General features: G+C 36.6%; 2 protein-coding genes across 12 annotated transcripts in view; one reads left to right on the top strand and one right to left on the bottom strand.

Moving 5' to 3' along the window:
- ppp1r12b (protein phosphatase 1, regulatory subunit 12B) overlaps positions 1 to 9,017 on the top strand; it is an 83,412-nt gene extending 74,395 nt beyond the window's left edge. For 2 of the 11 annotated variants that reach the window (XM_073939790.1, XM_073939785.1), the window contains one exon: positions 4,061 to 9,017. In XM_073939790.1, coding sequence (XP_073795891.1) covers positions 4,061 to 4,147 — 87 coding nt within the window. In that variant the 3' untranslated portion in view covers positions 4,148 to 9,017. The remainder of the gene's footprint in view (positions 1 to 4,060) is intronic. The other 9 variants (XM_068216855.2, XM_073939782.1, XM_021469894.3 and 6 more) reach the window with 8 other exon arrangements.
- zmp:0000001139 overlaps positions 1 to 19,839 on the bottom strand; it is a 308,609-nt gene that overhangs the window by 103,394 nt on the left and 185,376 nt on the right. The gene's annotated exons all lie outside the window — the stretch shown is intronic.

The following is a 19,839-nucleotide window of genomic DNA, read 5'->3' as shown; positions in this document are numbered from 1 at the left end:
ATTATACACTCCCAATGGATAATGGATGAGACGAAATGGCCAAGCATCCAGCCCCAACTATACAATCTCATTGAAGCTTTCAGTGATTTTACAAGAGAGAAGTTAAAGGCCTAAAAGTCTTTGGATGCCAACAATTTTGTTCTGTGTGGTCATGTGCAAGAAATATTGTTCCATAATTAACAGATTCAAAACATTGTAGTGCTAAAAACCGAGGTTCTGCCTAGCCAAAGACAAGGAAAAAAATGGAACAATAGAAGGCCTGGGTAATCATGAACAAGTAAAACTACTACATTCTGACAGCGAACTACACCTGCACACGCTGTCCTCTTTTGTATTTGTCTTCCATGGACGACCAATCTTTTTGGGGGACTTGAATGAGTTTGTGATGTTGTAAAGATTCAATATTCTTGAAATCACTGAAAGTTAGGCTGCCAGTTAAAAAGAAGTTGACAGATAATGAAGAAAATTAGCACCAGGTGCCAAATTAACGCCAATAACTGGCTGTTATCTGAAAGTGTTCTCTAATTTTGATGAGTGTGTTTTCTGCAAAATGATGGTTTTTGTTGAAATGCCTTATGCCGAGTTCAGACTGCATGATTTTAGCCTCGGTTTTGACTCGCCGACAGGTTTTTAGAAATCGCAGACAAATGGCTAAAATCACAGGCAAGTCTGTGCTTGTGCACGTGAATGACAATCACACAGTGTGAACTATCAAAGACGTGATCTGAGAGAATCGCCGATGAGTCGCCGATGCCCGTGAGATATTTGGGGTGCTAAATATCTGGAGCTGTTGGCGATTCAAATCATGCCGTGTGAAATAAGTTTTGACTGAAAATAACATCAGCGATCGCCTACAGCCAATGAGAGAGCAGCATTCACTTGTGGTTGTGTGTGTGTGTGTGTGTGTGTGTGTCTGCAGGTCAGTGGGAGGCTGGGGGTGAAGTTAAAAGCCCTCATTTTCAGTTTATTTAGACCCAAGGAATGGTGGAAAAACTAGTGGAGGTTTGACAGGAGCACCCATGTCTGTTTGACGTTTCATACAGAAAGTTAAAAAAGAAAGTTGAGGAGAAATTGCTAATTCCCTTCAAACCCAGGTGAGCAAACATGTACATATTCTACCCCATTAAAGGCTTCTTTCTCATTATGTAGTTAATTACAAAGGATATACTACGTGTTTTTGGCTGTGAGATGTAGTTTGGACAAAGTTGTCGGCGATTCTTCCTAGGGCTGTGCAATTAATCGAAAATCCGATTTCAATTTCGATTTTGGCTTCTAACGATTACGAAAAACCATTAATCGAGATAAACGATTATTGCATCATTTACCGCCCCCTTTCCAGCTGTACACGTGTTGCTCTTTAAAGGGCGAAAGACCGCATCATTCTGTGTGTGTGTGCAACCCTTTCCCCCAATTTCTGTTCAATGGAAAGAAGATTTCCGAACATAATAGTTTTGATATCCCGTTTCTAATTACTGATTTATTTTGTCTTAGTCATGATGACGGCACACAATATTTGACTAGATATTTTTCAAAATACATGCATTCAGATTCAAAGTGCGATTTAAAGGCTTAATTATTGTAATTAGGCAGGTCATTGTATAACAGTAGTTTCTTCTGCAGACAATCAAAAAACTTTTTAAAAGACTTTTAAATGGCTTTCAAAATATTTAAACCTGCTTTTATTCTAGCCAAAATAAAAATTTAAAAAAGCCTTTCTCCAGAAGAAAAAATATTAGAGGAAATACTGTTAAAATTCCTTGCTCTGTTAAACATCATTTGGGAAATATTATTTTAAAAAAATTCTCAGGAGCGCTAATAATTTTGACTAACAGTAATCGTTTTGAATAATCGTGATTACAATTATTACCAAAATCATCGTGATTATGATTTTTCCCAAAATCGAGCAGCCCTATTTCTTCCTATTGTAAAGTCATGCAATGTGAAAGCCCCTGTCGCCGATCCATCTTGCAGTGAAAACAAAGCAGCGACAAAACGCTAGCCCAGATAATCATGCAGTGTGAAAATATCTGTGACACGACTACTTTGAAAATCATGCAGTCTGAACTCGGCATAAGTTATTTTGGGGAAAGGGTGTTCTGGAAGCATGATATAGACAGAAAAAAAAAACTTGGGTAACACTTTATAATAACTACACACTTCAAATCATTTATTAAGCATTAGCAAATAGTGAATTTATTATCTGTTAAGCATTAACTCTACATTAATAAGCGTTAGTAAGCAGTTTATAACTGCAGCTACAAATGCTCTATTCTTGACTTACAAACATATTTAAAATGTGCTTAATAATTGTACTTTCATACTTTGTTAATCATTTATTTTTCATTACTAAATTAAGTATCACATTATTTACAAACCATTTGTATTTAAGAGTAGTTGAGGGTTTTTAGGATCATTAAGAATGAGTTAGTAAATTATTATTGAACTATTGAAATCAACGTTTATATATCCTATTATTCAGGCATATAGTAATGGTTACTATGTATGTTAATAAATGCTTTATTAACTCAACTTCGTGCAGTTTTGTGACCTAATCTAAAGTGAGGACTATTCATGCTTCATAAATCCCCTATAAATGACAAATAAAGGCTCAGTTAAATTCTAAACAGAAAAAATTACATTATCCATTCATATTAATTTAAAGAAACACAAATGAAACTGTACTTCAAATAAAAAATAAATCGTTGCAACCTTATCTGAAATAAAATCACTGTAGAGTTTAAACATTGCATCTTATTATATTGTTAAATTATTATATTGTTGTTGTTGTTTTATGTCGTATTTTGACACTCCTGTTATTCGGCAGTGATCGAACTTTACAGTAATTTTACTTTTTAGAAAAGATTGCAAAGATTATTGCTCATTTGATTCTAAACCTTTAATAATCATGTATAAGGGATTTATGAAGCATAAACAGTCCTCACTTTAGATTAGGCCACAAAACTGCATGAAGTTGAGTTAACAAAGCATTTATTAACATATTAGTTGACTATTAGTATATGCCTGAATAATAAGACATATAAATGTTGATTTCAATAGTTAATAATCATTTACTAACTCATTCTGAATGATTTTAAAAACCTTCAACTACTCTTAAATACAAATGTTTGTAAACAATGCGATACTTTATTTAGTAATGAAAAATAAATCATTAGCTAAATATGAAAATACAATTATTAAACACATTATATAGGTGCTAATAAGTTAAGAATACAGCGCTTGTAGCTGCAGTTATAAACTGCTTACTAACGTTTATTAATGTAGAGTTAACGCTTAACAAACAATGAATTCACCAGATGCTAATGCTTAGTAAATGATTCATAGTGTGTAGTTATTATAAAGTGTTACCAAAACTGGTTCAACTGTTGAGCAGTGAAAATGATATTACTTCAGAATTGTTCAATTATTTATAAATTGTTCTCTAATTTTATTTGCCAGTGTATTTGTCTCAATGATTATGACAAAAAAAAAAAAAGACATGAAAAAACCCAAAGGCAGCAGTTGATGTGTTATAGTACTCTTACATGAGATTAGGATATAAGAGGTATGGAAAAAACTATCATTCAATTCACGAGTTCACACTTACAGATGTTTTAAGAATACAGCATATTTGGCGTGTCATCCAGGGAGAGGGCTCTGAGCTCAGAAAAGACACCCCAACTAGTGTTATTCCCCTTAGCAGGAAAGAAAGAGCATTGGGGTTCGAATGAAGTGTCTAACCCAGCCCCAGAACACTACCCGGGGGTAGATAATGTTTAAGAGGTGAGGTGTGGGGGTGGTGGAGGGATGCTAAAGTCGTGAGATAATGCATGTAGGACAACTTTTGGTATTTGTAGGGGTTTGATCTAATGCTGATTGGATAATAGAATGATTGTCAAAGAGGTATAAGAATTGCTGAAACATCTGCGCATGCTCCTCTTGAAATTTGTTTATAAAACATCACTATGTGTATTGTCATCTCATGGACACAGAAATTGTGACATCACATGACCGCTAAATATTACTAACCAGTCAAAAGTAATCTGTCTCACTCTCACCTCAGGTATTGACCGAACTGAAGTCTGATAACCAGCGGCTGAAAGATGAGAACGGAGCCTTAATTAGAGTCATAAGCAAACTTTCCAAATGAGGAATACCAGATGAAGAGGAAAAACACTGAACAGAGAAAGACCAAAATATTTGATTGCACCTGATCATTGTTATGCAGGGTAATGGTTTTGTCATATCTGCTTTTGGTGCATCAGATCCAAGGCTAAGGGGATAACAAACATTAAACATTCATTTGCTCATGCTCATGTCACTCCATACCTGTATGAATTTTTTGATTTTTGGGAAGCATGGAGATAATACAAGAGATGTCCCTTTAACCAACCCTTAACAAAAATTCAGAGTTTGCATGGTTTCCTGTGGCCTAAGCTCGCTTAGGTATTTGATGTGATGATATAGAGCTATTGTAGGCCTTGATGTACTTGGAGCAAAGTTCTGTTTTAGTTATTTACTTTTGGGGGGAAAATACCTGATGTAAAACTGCCTGGTACTGATGAAGGTTTTTATCCATGGAGTGAAACTTCCAAAACTCGAAAACATACTTTATCTTGCTCTGATTTTATTTTGAAATTATCAACACTGAGTTGTTCCTCAATTTTGCTTAAATATTTTAATATCATGGCCTTCATTGACCTGGTAATAGTCCAGTTTTGCTGGTGAGAACTTGGTTGATTGGTTAATAAAGTTCAAAAACATCTATTGAACTAATTGACCTATTACCCCATCTTAAACTGTGTTGTGCAGTGTGATACTCCAAAAACATTGATACCACAGTTTGTGTTTTTAAGCATGACCACAAAAATGTTCAATGAATTTCAAGTTTTCTACTGTTAGCCCTTTTTAAAGCCCTGCTTAAAGTACCTGTTGAAAAGACCAGAGTGTGAATGGTGAATGGGTATTTGCCCTGGAGAAATTTATTCATAGTTCCTTTAACTATTAGGCGGCAATTTTTGTATCACAGGAACTGGGAACAAGTTTAAATATTTAAACTGCTTTTAGGAAAACTAAAGTAGTTATTGTTTTAGAGCAGGGTCCAACTCAGCACAATAGGAACTACCGTGCCAAAAGTTTTGTGTTAGGCAAACATGTCATACAAATCCACATGTAATAATTATAATAATAATATAATAATAATACAAATGTCTCCAAAAACTATTGTCCCTAGAGTCTAAAATGGTCCCAGCTGATTGGAGAGACCCCAAATGGTGCTTCTTTGTTATAGGAACTGTTTGGTGTGTACATACCACAGGTACAGGCAACTTCATTTGAGAAAACTAAATTGCCCACTAGCATAGTCTCATTTTAGAAAAACAGAAATAGTTTACCATTTCACATATACTGTACTGTACTTCCAAAAAATATTGCCACAAACAAGACAGTCATAAATTGGCTCGACCAAGCTCTAGGTTCTTGTCATCGGTTCTCTAAAGACCTACTTGCAGATTGAACGCAACCAAGGGGAAAAAAAAAATGGTTTTTTTTTTTTTTTTTTTTTTTTTAGGCAGGCCATCCTGGTGAACATCCTTGTGCAAAATTCCCTTACAGTCTACACTGGTCCAAACTGATTTGAAGGACCCCAAATGGTGCTTCTATGGGGCATTTGCATTAGAGGATGTTTTATAGTTCTTAGAACTATTGGCAGTGCATCCCCTTTTTGGTCTGTGCAGAACAAAGCTACTGGGAATAGAAACTCCTTTTAATTAAACTAAGTTGGCTACTATTTCATAGCATAGTTTTAGAACGAGAGAAACATTTTAGATACACTGCACTTACTTCCGAAAATATTGCCTGAATCAAGATAGATCAAGTCATAACTTGGCTGACACCAAAGTCAATGTTCTTGAATGACATCCAAAACATCCAAAATTCCTACTGGGAGAGTGAATGCAACCAAGTGGGAAAAATGTTTTGGATTGGTGAATAGTTCCTATAACTATAGTCCAAAAAAGCCCCTATATAGTATACACTGCACTCTCAGAATTAAAGGTACAAAACCTGTCACTGGGATGGTACCAATTTTGTACTTAAAATGTTTACATTGGTACTCTTAAAGTACTATAATTTAGGGTACACTTTTGTATCTTGAAGGACCTACACAATTGTACTTTTTTTGATATTATTATGTACCTTCATGGCACAAATGTGGCCCTGTAATGTACAAAAGTACCTTTTCATTGAAAGGTTTTCTATCTTTATTAATGAGAGTGGGCTACTATTTCAGCATGGTGTAATCCAGCACAATAGGAACTACAGCGACTTTTTATGCTGATTCATTGAACACAGTATGTTTCATAAAAACACCACTTTAAAGTGTTACAAGATGTTAGCATAAAGAATGCTAATCGGTTCATTTTTACTCAACATCCATAGATATATACATTAGATGTCACCTACCCTGTTGTTGTCTATTGGAAGGAATGCATAGATAGAGTCGCCATTTTAGTACAGGGTAGCGCTCCTTTGAAATAATTGCAGGACCAAGCTGCAGTGGAGGACTGTGGCCATCCAGAGCCAGAGATATAAACATATACACATATATCTATGATCGGGAAGTTTTCCCCGAGGTCATTATGCAATTTTCTTTTTTATTTCAAAAATTATAATTTCACATCACATTTCTACAGTACATTAATGGATAAATGTGTGTGTTTGTGTGAATGGAAATGTACTATTCACCCTCCCTGTTAGATTTGATCTATAATCCATGTCCTGAAACACACCTCTTCTCCTCCTTTCACTTCTCATTCTGGCAGAGGGAGCGATTTCTTTGTGAATGATTCTCCATTATGAACGACTCCTTCCCTTAGCCGACAATAATACAAGTTTCTGGCACCGCAGCATCTCTTTGTCATATTTCTATTGCATTGTTTGCTGATTTTACTCAACAAAACTAGCAAAAGCCAAGTATTCAGTGCAAGTTGGTGCTACTTTGCCTTCTGGCGAATGCAGTGACTATTATCATCAATAACGTTACCTGTTTAGCACAAAAGTTCATACCATGCAAAAGCATAAAAAAAAAAACAAATCTTCCCTATGAAATGTTTTCCCTTTGTGCTTTAACTCCTAGTGCAGTTAAATGACATTTGTCCTGGGAGCACTGTACCAATGTGGCGGCGCTATTGACGCATGCTCAGGGTCCGTATGCGATATCTAGTGTCTATATCTATGCTCAACACCAATGATATGCCAACACAATCTCACGGCAATTCGTAACTTTTTGATTTAGTGGCTAATTCGCATGAATTCGTACGATCTAATTCGTACAATTTAGTACGATTTGCTCATCCCCCAATGACGGTTGGGTTTAGGGGTGGGGTTGGGTGCCACGCCTCCTTTTTAAAATCAAACAGTTTTGTACGACTGAACTCACACGAATTTGTACATATTAGCCACTAAATTGCCAAAACGTAACGTTTTCTCGTGAGATCAGGCTGGATATGCACCAGTTCAAGTATTTAAGGGTGATTTTTGTCTCTTAGTCCATTTGTTTTGCAACTTTAGTTACATTACACATGTAATTCCAACTCTATTATCACAAAACCCACACATTAATCATGACACTTTAATTATGTCATCCTCTGTCCTCCACTTGTTGATTTTGTGCGGTACCATACTTGTTGTCATCGTTGGTTGTCATTTTAGAGTTTCTACCCACATAGCAAAATTTCTCTGGCCCAGCTCTGGCCCACACAATCAGGTTTTGCTTGGCCCACATGCCGCAGTGAATTACGGTACATAACTGGACCAAATCTGGCTTCCAGACAAGGGCCAAACACAGACCATATCTGGGCCAAGTTAATAACTTATAACTGGGCCTGAACTGGGCCAGATAGGTTGGTGTGTGACGATTACAATGAAATTGATAAACCCATGGAGTGATGCGCTTTAGGCACACTATGGGCACGCTTTTTCTCAAAGTGACCTGATTGGTAGAATTTTTTTTCTTTACTCAAAAATGATTTTAGTGTATTTTAAATGTGGGTCAAGACTGGCCAAACTCACATGGCCCACTTATCAAATTTTTAAATCTGGGCCAAATACTACGTTTTTCATCTGGCCCAAATCTTGTGTGCCGCCTTAAAAACGGTGCCACCTCTGCCAAACCCGGGCCATGTTTGGCCCACAGGCTGTATGCCAGTGCTGGATGAATGCCTGCTGTGCCAGCTTTTTGCCAAATCTGGGCCAGAATTCTTTGCTACTAGGGTAGTGATGGTCGAATACAATCAGGAATTTGAGACTGGGGAAAACCTTTCAGGTGACATGATCGATAACTAGGTTCTTAGAATAAGTTGCTTCCATCTACCCAGTGCTAAAGCCATCCATGACTCTGCTGCCAAACCTCCTCACACTCCTAAGATGGTAAACTTGTTAGGAAGTCTTGTGGGAACACCAGCACACTATTATCTATGGGCAAGCGTCCAAACCACAGCACCGGTCACCAACTGCTCTGGTCATTTCAGCAGGGAAGAGCTGTGCAAACTGCCATTCCTTTGAACAGTATTTGACCATAAATCAAACCGAACTGTCCTGAAGCAGTCGTTGGCCTAATATAGTCCAGTCGGGTCCTCAGAAGCTCTGCCAGAATATTCTAAAAGGAATGTTCCCACTGAGAGACGACGTCACTCTCTTTTAACTCGCTTCATATCAACACATCTGTCCTGTTTACTTTTACGCTCGCAGTGTTTATATATGAACCAAAAGGCTGAAGAATAGATACATGATACCATTGTTGTGTTTATATTTATTTATGCCTTTGTGTGTAACTAAGAGCAACTATATGGATCAAACAAACACCACACACAATATGCCATTTGAAATGCTGTGTTTATTTTCATTGTCCACCGTTTGTAACCTGTATTCTTGAACCAATGCTCACAGCACTTTGTTTATGATTGTGTTTGTTCTTTGTTGTTAGCGTGTTACTATTATTAAAAACACACTGTAAACTACAAGTCAAGTGCTTTCTTTATTTTAGGTGCTATGCTGCCCTCTGTCTGCCTGCGTCATCATCACATCTATTATATCAAGCTCATGTGTTTTGCAGGAATGTGTTCCTTGGCATAGTTGTACACAGCTACTATTGTACACTTCTACTGTACTACTTCCGTCTTTCTAGGGCAGCCGATTAAAATGTTATTACTTGATTAAATGGGCGTTATCAGCTGGTAGATATGGGCCAGTATGGGCCTTCTGCTCCTACTGGAAGGCTCAGAAGGCTGTTATCATCCATCCACATGGTTAATCAGCTATAGATCACATATGGCTGTGGTCAGAAATTAACTATTATTTACATTATTTATTAAATTTCCCATTAATTGCATTTTATTAACATCTACCCCCTACCCCAATCCCTATAACCGTCACAGTAATGTACAAGCAGATCTGGAGTCCTCTCTATTAATACAGCTGATTAACCATGATAAATGTTTATTAAATTTTCCATTAATTGTATTATATTAATGTTCACCCCTACCCCAATCCTAAACCCAACCATCACAGTAATGTGAAAACATTTCTGGATCTGGAGTCTTCCCTATTAGTGTAGCTGATTAACCATGTGGATGGATTATAACAGCCTTCTGAGCCTACTAGTAGGTGCAGAAGGCCCCATATCTCAGCTGATAATAACTGATAATGTCTGTTCAATTGAGTTATAACATTCGAAGGAATGTAGCTCTGCAACTATTATTTTAGTTATGTACTTCTAGTATTTGTTTTCAGTGTTGGGCACGTTCCTTTAAAAGATTAGATTAGTTACTTGTTACTTCTCAAAAATAGTAACTGGTTTAGTAGCGGAGTTACATAATTATAAAAGTAACTAATTACCAGGAAAAGTAATTATTTTGTTACTTTAAAAAAATCATTTGTCAATAGAAGATGCTTGCTAGCATTTTGCTTAGACAGGCTTTTCTTTGGGAGAAACACTTAATACTTCATTACCCGTGACTCGTTTGTGTTTTGACCACATGTGCTTGGTTGTATACTATATCAATACAATGTTTAGTCTTTAATAACACTGTTGCAAGACATTGAGCCACTAAGCATTGGCCTTATGATGTTTTTCCATAGGAGGAAATGCAAATTACTTCTAAATACTTGACAAATACAAATACTTGCAAATTACTTCTAAATGCAGACATAACACTGTATGACAACCCTTCAGATGACTGTTCTATAGCCAACAGTTAATCAATCTGTCAGATTCAGGAGTGCATTCAAGTTCTTAAGAAAAATATAAATGATAAATGATCTTAGATAAAACATATACATTTATAGAAATGGTATATGAATGTATAATTTCACTTACCTGGGAAATGGAGGCAACTTGAATGGTTGTGAGCACAATTAAGTGCACACAGCATCCCATATTATCTGATAATTGTAGGAAATAATTCCAAAAGGCATATGACTGTGTAAAGCCACATAAAACAAAACAAACGTATTGTGAAGCTGATTGTTTAATATGCATTGTATTCTGTTTTTGAATGTTTCTGTTAGGACTTTTATTTTGGTGTTGTGACCTCTGCGGAATAGGGTTGTGTGTGTGTGTGTGTGTGTGTGGGTGTGTGTGTGTGTTTGTTTGTGTGTGTGTGTGTGTGTGTGTGTGTGTGTGTGTGTGTGTGTGTGTGTGTGTGTGTGTGTGTGTGTGTGTGTGTGTGTGTGTGTGTGTGTGAAAAAAGAGCAGGTAGAGCGTGACGGGTTAAGGAGACTCATGTCGATCTCCTCCACAGTTCTTGGAGTTTTTGCTCAATAAAATAGTTAGTCATCAGTATTTTCAAGTCTGTCGTCTTTATTTACATTTCCCCACTGGCAGCCAAAATCCACGCCTTACATATTTATTGGTGACAGCGGTGGGTGAATGTAAATATAGATGATGGACTTGAAAATACTGACGACTAACTATTTGTTGTGTCCTTATTATTATGTGTGTGTGTGTGTGTGTGTGTGTGTGTGTGTGTGTGTGTGTGTGTGTGTGTGTGTGTGTGTGTGTGTGTGTGTGTGTGTGTGTGTGTGTGTGTGTGTGTGAAAAAAGAGCAGGTAGAGCGTGACAGTCTAGGAGTTTTTGCTCAATAATAGTTAAATAGTTACTCAATAAACTAGTTAGTCGTCAGTATTTTCAAGTCCATCGTCTTTATTTACATTCACCCAGAGGCAGCCAAAATCCACGCCTTACAAAATGATGTACTGTATATGCTGAGCTCAGCGGCTAATCAGCCGGAATCAGCTGAGTTGACATTACGTTGATATGGCTACATATTTCGTGATCTCCAGAAATGTATATAGGGCTACATTAAACAATTTTTGTGTCGTTAGTTTAGTGGTCAAAAGTTCGTCAACATTTGGATGTCAAATAGACATCAAGGTTTTGACATCAAATTTATATGTACTTTTGACTTTTTTATTAGTTTTTTTATGTTGTTTTAGAGCTGCACAATTAATCGTTAAAAGATTGCGATCTCAATTCGACCAACTAGACGATCTTAATTCTGCATTTCTACGATTCTGTCAATCATATTTTCAAGTTTAGGAGAGAAGAAAAGGCGGCCGCACGAGTCTTTTCATTGTTTCACATACGTTGCTCAGTGACATTGACACCTCCAAATGATGTCGAATGAGTCACATACTGTATTTATAAGGTATAGTTCACCTAAAAATGTAATTTTTGTCTTCATATAATGATGTTTTCGCGTGATGTGAGCTGCTGACCGTGAGCAGAAAAGGCGCGCGCGCGCTCTATTTAATGATAGACGCGCGCTTGTACTTTAGGGAACAGAACCTGCATATGTTGCGAGTAACAGGTATACAGTTGTAAATAATATTCAGTTTGTGGAACAGCGTGATCGTTTGGGAGCCGTGCGGGAAGTATGAACAACAGTCAAAATGAAACCGAAAGTGTGCACATCATTTAAATGATCAAATCGCATTTTAGAGTTATGATTACAACAAGCATTTGATATGTTTTTTCTTTCATCCCGAACCCACAGTTGTGCATGAAAATAAATGTTTACAGTGTCAGTATAACTACTCTAGCCTATATAATGTTGAATATAATCTGATAATGGCAAATGTCTGATTTTACCAGTGAATAAAATTGTCTAATATGACAGAATGCAAGCATATATCTCAAACATAATAATTCAACATCAGAATTATTATAAGTAGAATAGAATTAGGCTATCTATAGAAAGTAGACCTACACATTATTATGTTGTGCCATATGTTTGTTTTTACCATACCTTTATTTTACATCAATAGAATCGTGAGAGAATCGTGATCTTTATTTTAAGCGAAAAAATATTCTCATTTTAGCCAGAATCGTGCAGCTCTATGTTGTTTTTATATGAAGGTGCCCACTGGGTATACAAATGCACACACAAAACAATCTGCAAAATGGTTGCAAACAATATGGGTTAAATTCAAACAAATTAAATTTAGTTACTAAGTTCAACTCAATTTCTTTAAATTCAGCCCAAATAAACTGTTTACAACCACTTATTAGCTAAAAAGTAAATGTGAAGAGTAAATCTTTTTTTTTACATTGTAGGAAAGCATTAAGCCTTTACATCTTGTGCACTAGCTATTCTGAAAAAAACTAATCTATAAAAAATAAAACAAACTGAAAATGAGTGTTAATTAACACACAACACCAGCAGAGTCAGAATGAAGTGTAATTAAAAGGCCTTTATTTTCTTGTTTCAGTTTGTTTCAGTACAGAGCTGGTAACACGCATGGTAAATCTGTAGAGCTATTTGGTTCCCTTGACGTCTTTACAAGGATTGCTGATTGCTCATGTACTGTCCACTAGAGGGATTGTGGGAAGAGTCTGTGAGCAATGTTATCTCAAGGTGTCCCATCAAGGGCTAAAGCATGCGATTGATCCACACTAGGCACGACAATACGGACATGAACACACGCGCACACACGAGAACACCGAAACATGTACAAACACAGCCTGAGGGCCAAACCCTCGCAGTCTCCCACCGACTAAAAAAGAAATAAAGAAATAACAGACCACCACGATTAGAAAGAGCATTTTACAACTCCCGATAAGCAGAATGAAAAGTGCAAGAATTAAAATAATGAGACACGATAGCAGGCTATTGATTCTTTTTTTCCCCAGAACTTATGAGATCACGCCAAAGCAGACATGAAGGCATCGACTATCAATCGGAGAAATGAATAATGGTGAAAAATTGTTTCTGTTTTGGGCATTAGAGCAGTCTCTGATATATAAAACAGTCACAGAGCATTACAAAAGACAACCAAGATGGTTTTGTAAGCTTATTTATCAAGCCGATCTCACAGGAAAATGTAAAAGTTTTGCGTTTATCGAACGAATTGCGCTAATTCTACTGAATTCCTAAGATCACATCAAAATATAATATGTAAATGAACGATTATAAAGACTCAACCCCTAGCATTTCAGTCATTAGGGCTTCAACAAATCGTACACAAACAATCAATTGAGATCATACAACTTAGCGAAGGCTTCACTACGAACATAAAACCTTTACGAATCGCTGTGAGATGGCGTCGGATTTATACATAGAAAGCAGGATAAGGACAGAATCCATCCATCAGCTGCTCCCAAATCTCTTGTGAGCTTTTGCAAGAAACTATTTATGGTTTACAATCAGGAATGTTTCAAAGAAATGTTCATTGTGCGCGCTGTCATATAGCAGATGGCAGTGCTTGAGTAACTCACAACAACAAATGATTCTTTTATTAAAGGGCCTATGCATTATTGTTAAGGAGACACACATCCACACTTCAAATCTCAAGCAAGACTGATTAAAGTTACTGAATTTCTGAATTATTATGTAGTATACTGAAGTGTCAGCACATTCTTAAGACAATCCCACATCGAATTTTGGATTGTAAATGATTATACGATGAAATTAAAAATGCATATACACATAGATGCCTCATTTGAGTTCACTACATGTAGGTTTCCAGCCTGATCTCACAAGGAAACGTAACTATTTTACATTACGAGTTCATTCGTACAAAAATGTACGAATTTAAAAAGGAGGCGTGGCACCTAACCCCGCCCCTAAACCCAACTATCCTTGGGGGATGAGAAAATTGCACTAAATTGTACGAATGAGATCATACGTATTCATAGGAACTAAATCAAAAAGTTACGAATTGCTGTGAGACAGTGTTGAAGTATCCGTCATATCAAAACCTGGTCCATGAGGCATGATATTGGAAAAATCTGACATTGCGATATTTTGTTTTGCTGCAATATATATTGAAATACAAATTTAATTTCACCAGATGACTTGAATAGCTATATTTGTAAATAAATTTAGATCGACTGGGAAGTCTGGGATAATCAATTGCATCTGCAAAAATCACTAGCCTATATACAACAAAGCAAAAATAAAAGCAAAGAGTGCCTCATGGTTTTCTAACAGTATTCAAGTACAGAAATGTAACAATCAAACGTAAAATAACATTGGCATCATTGTATAAATATATTTTTATGAATTAATCTTTAATAAATAATCTAATCCTGCTATGTAATTATTGCATATCCACAAATAGTGATATCGATGCTCAAACGATATATTGTTCAGCCCTGATGTGAGCACAAGTTGAGTATGTCTGCAATTAGTTTTATGCAGATATGAATATCCACGTAGTATTGAGAAACGATGGGTCTCTGTCTGCTTAAAAAAAACTGGCAGGGTTCTCTCTCTGGCATCGAAACTAACCAAAATAAGACACAATGTCACAAAACAGACAGAATGCTCAAGCACTTTAGTTTATGTCATATTATTTTAGTTTCTAGTTAAAGAAAAAGCAATATGCTCCATTAAAGATTGTATATTTTGGTTCAGATTTAAAATGACAGTGTGTACACTAAGCAAAACAGTTTTTTTTTTTAACCAACCAAACCAAGAGAACTGAACAATACGTGTTTTAAACTTAGCGTTTTTGATTTTCTTCTAAACCAAGTGAACCAAAGGAACTGAACAATAACTGTGAATGCATCTTAAATGTATCATTTAAAAAGTACTATTTTATTCTAAACCTAAAGAGCTGAACAAGAACAAAATGTATAATTTCTATTTTGGTCAAGACCAAACAGACCAAGAGAACTGCTGAACTACCAATGTTAACACATCCTAAACTTATCAATGTATTTTTACCACATAAACCAAAAAATCTAAACTGCAACAGGGAATGCACCATATATATATATATAGTTGAAGTTAGAATTATTAGCCCCCCGTTTATTTTTTCCCCAATTTCCGTTTAATGGAGAGACGATTTCTTCAACACATTTCTAAACATAATAGTTTTAATAACTCATTTCTAATAACTGATTTGTTTTATCTTTGCCATGATGACAGTAAATAATATTTTACCAGATATTTTTCAAGACTCTTCTATACAGCTTAAAGTGACATTTAAAGGCTTAACTAGGTTAATTAGGTTAACTTGGCAGGTTAGGGTAATTAAGCAAGTTATCGTATAATTTTTTTTTCTTTTCTGGACTATCGAAAAAAAAAAAAAATCAGCTTAAAGGGGCTAATAATTTCGACCTTAAAATAGTGTTTAAAAATTTAAAAACTGCTTTTATTCTAGGCAAAATAAAACAAATAAGACTGTCTCCAGAAGAAAAAAATATTATCAGACATATGGTGAAATTTTTTTTGCCCTGTTAAACATAATTTGGGAAAAAAAAAAAAATTGAAAAAAAAATTAACAGGGGGGCTAATAATTCTGACTTCAACTGTGTGTGTGTGTGTGTGTGTGTGTGTATATATATATATATATATATACTCCAAATAAAAGCTGTATTATGGCAGCCTATATTTAATACACTATATTTAATATACATTTTACTGTTTCAAGATGGCGGATACATTGACATATCTGTAGCAGTCAAATGTGGCATCTACATATATGTGTAAAAAACAACAAACTGTACTTTCTGTCATTGCAGTTGCATGATTAGTCAGCCATTTCAAACTGCCCTTTTCCCAAAAATACATGTGTGTACATACATGTGGATAGCAAACAAGTACGGCCACAGCACGGTTCATACATACGCCCCAGTCAAGTCAAGTCTACAGAACCAAATACAGACTGAACCCATTATAATAAAAGTAATTGAAAATACATTATTAGACTTGCAATAATGCTCAACTTATGACATTTTAGGAAACAGTGTGGCCCCGTAGCTTCACAGACGGTGTGGAATGTTGGGGAAACACAACAGCTTACGAAAAGAGAGACATTTTAGGATCATCTATATATATATATTTATCTGAGCTCTAGAGTTTAGCTCAAGTCTTATGGCTTTATCTTATTCACACTCACACACATACACACAAACGTACTATTTATTGGCTAGTTAAAACGCTGTTATTATGTAAAAGAGTCATAAATAAAAGCTTTTTAGAAAACAATGGGGACTCCAAGTATTCAATGACATGATTGATAATATTGTGCTCCGGCAACTTAGTTGCCAAGGTAGAAATCAGTTGGTCCGAAAAAATCACGTAAGAATGACATAAAGTCAGATAAAATGGCAGTAAACGTGACTTCTCTCATTGGCACTGACAGTGAAAAAAAAAGATAAAGTATTTGTTTTATTCTTCTTTTCTAGATGATTCTGTAAGATCCAAAACTTTACATTGTAGTTCTGACAAAGATACTCTGCTGATTACTGGATCCTACAGGATGGGGGGGAAATATTCACTTGGAGCCCCCGTTGGAAGTTTTGACTTCCCATAAACGTATTCAGACAAAGAGACATACAAATCTTACTATGAAAAATAAATAAATAATTTCTGAATAAATCAATCAATTAACACATAAACATGTTGTTCCTTATCGAGATTAGTAGACGGCAAGCATGCGGCTACGTTTTCATTCTATATTAGTTCACACAAAGCACTTAACATACAGTATTTGCTCATGACGTCCAGGCATGGATTGAATCTGAAAATGAAGATGAGTCTATTATACTTCATATTCGCTCCAGTACCAACTCACAGAAAATAAATACAGATTTGATTTGATTTGATTAGAAAATATACACAGCATTTCACCCTCCTCCGTTTTGTTATTAAAATGACAAAGAACACCTACTTAAGTACACAATATATTTTTTTTTTGCTTCATCTCTGAAACATGCGCATCTTTTTGTATTGTAACATGCAGTATCATAAAGTAGGAACTATGCATATATAGGTCAAACTACACGCCTACGGGTTTGGGGAGGGGGTGTTAGTTGAAAGTAGCGATTTTTTATTTTTATTTTTTTTCCCCCGTGAAAGTCCTTTGAAATATTTGTATTACAGATTAAACCTGAAAACAATTACGATAAGTGATCAAACGAAGACATCGCTCCTTAAATGAGGTTTGGATACTAGCGGGAGAAAACGAAAGCGTGATGTCGTTAAAACAAACGCAACATAATCACACATTCATAAAACCTGCAGAAACTGCATTGTGAATGTGGATGGAGATACCTGCTGTTCCACAATCAAACAATGTTATTGCAATTGAACGCCTGTCAGAAGAGCTGCTTCTGTTTTATCCAGAGGAGTCCCATAAAGAAAACATCAGTAAAGCCACTTTTTTTTTAGATTCTGTCCATTTTTTATGTTTAAATGATCAGCCTGATCTGACGAGGAAACGTAACTATTTTAAGTTTTGCCTGTTTAGTGGCTAATTCGTACAAATTCAGTCGTGTGAAAATGTATGTTTTTAAAAAAGAGACGTGGGACCCCGCCCCTAATCCTAACTGTCATTGGTGGATGAGCAAATCATACTACACTGTATAAATTCCTATTCATTTAAATGAACTAGCCACTAAATCAGAAAGTTACGAATTGCCATGAGATTGTGTTGGAATGAAACAAAATTACTTTCAAGAGTTCACGCTTAGCTCATGATTTATATGTAGCTTGTTTGGCGTGCTGTCCCGGGAGAGAGCCCTGAGCTCAAGAGATCCTCGAGCCCAGAGCTCCCCCCTTTCGCATGGTGAGGGTAGACTGAGCTCAGGTCGATCTCAAACTCCCCCGCTGCTGAGGCCAAGGCGAACTTCCTGAGAAGTTTTTTTTCTAATGTTCCTAAGACATTAGAAAAAAAAAATTAGGCTTATTTCTATATAATATAGAGCACATTTGGATGGTGGGAGGAAACCGGGGAACCCGGGGGAAACCCACGCAGACACGGGGAGAACATGCAAACTCCACACAGAAATACCAGATGGCCCAGCAAGGACCCAACGCCATTGGTATTTTTGCTGTGAGGCTACAGTGCTAGTCACAGAGCCACCGTGCCACCCATTCTGGATAAAGGTGGAAGAAGGGGAGGACGAAGATAGTTGTAGAAAGGAAATGAGGATATATATAGTGATTTGGGATCCTCTGATTGGAGGATCGTGATTACCTAATGTGGACCAGCTGGGCCAATCATGAGCACATGCTCCTCTCGAAATTAGTTTTAAATTAAACTTCACTTAGATGTAGTTATAAACTGTTCAAATACATCCCTGTTCACTAGGATTTACAAAAACGACTAAATGTGCTGAATATAGTCAACAAATTTAGAACGACATGACTTGAACGTCACATTTTGTGTGAGCTACGCTTCTGTTCTTTGCATTTTAAGGGATTTCTAAAAACGTGTATACAGTACACTGCCTGACAAAAGTCTTGTCGTCGACCCCAGTTGTAAGAGCAACAAATGATAACTTGACTTCTATTTGATCATTTGGAAAAGTGGCAGAAGGTCGATTTTTCCTGTTGAACTGCATCCCAGGCATCACAAATACTGCAGAAGACCTATTGGAATCCGCATGGATCCAAGATTCTCTGAGAAATCAGTCAAGTTTGGTGAAGGAAAAATTAGGGTTTGGGGTTACATATAGTATGAGGGCGTGCGAGAGATCTGCAGAGAGGATGGCAGCATCAATAACCTGAGGTATCAAGACATTTGAGCTGTCCATTACATAACAAACAATAGGAGAGGGCAGATTAAAGTTCACATTAAAGTTCCTGAAAGCAAAGTAGGTCAAAATGCTCTAGGATTGGCCAGCTCAGTCACCACACATAAACATTATTGAGCATTTCTGGGGTTTGATACTGTGCTAGTACGATTTGCTCACCCTCCGATAGTGGTTGGCTTTAGAGTTGGGATTTGGGGACACGTCTCGTACACAGTCATATGACTAAAATCATGTTAATTTGTATGAATTAGCCACCCTCATAGGAAAATTTATCTGGCCCAGATTTGGCCCACACCATCAGCATTTGCTTGGCACACATGCCGCAGTGAATTACGGTACATGACTGGACCAAGTCTGGCTTCCATACAAAAGGCAAACATGGACCATATCTGGGCCAAGTCTCAGCCAAGTTAATAACCCATAATTAGGTCTGAACTGGGCCAGATATGTTGGTGTGACACGACTGTAATGTTTTTTCGCTTCATGGCTGTGCTTTTTTCTTGAAGCGACCTCATTGAAAGAATTTTTTCTTTACTCAAAAATTATTTTAATGTATTTTAAATGTGGGTCAAGATAGGCCGAACTTATGTGGTCCACATATACATTTTGACAAATGGGCCAAATACTACATTTGACATCTGGCCCAAGTCACCTCAGCCAAACTCGGGCCATGTTTAGCCCACATGCTGCATGCCAGTGCTGGACAAATACCTCCCACATAGCAAAATTTCTCTGGCCCAGCTCTGGCCCACACAATCAGCGTTTGCTTGGCCCACATGCCGCAGTGAATTACGGTA

Source organism: Danio rerio, chromosome 23 (genome assembly GCF_049306965.1).
Source record: "Danio rerio strain Tuebingen ecotype United States chromosome 23, GRCz12tu, whole genome shotgun sequence".
Classification (NCBI taxonomy): domain Eukaryota; kingdom Metazoa; phylum Chordata; class Actinopteri; order Cypriniformes; family Danionidae; genus Danio; species Danio rerio.
The sequence above is the reverse complement of the archived record's forward strand: the minus strand, read 5'-3'. Positions and strand labels throughout refer to the sequence as shown.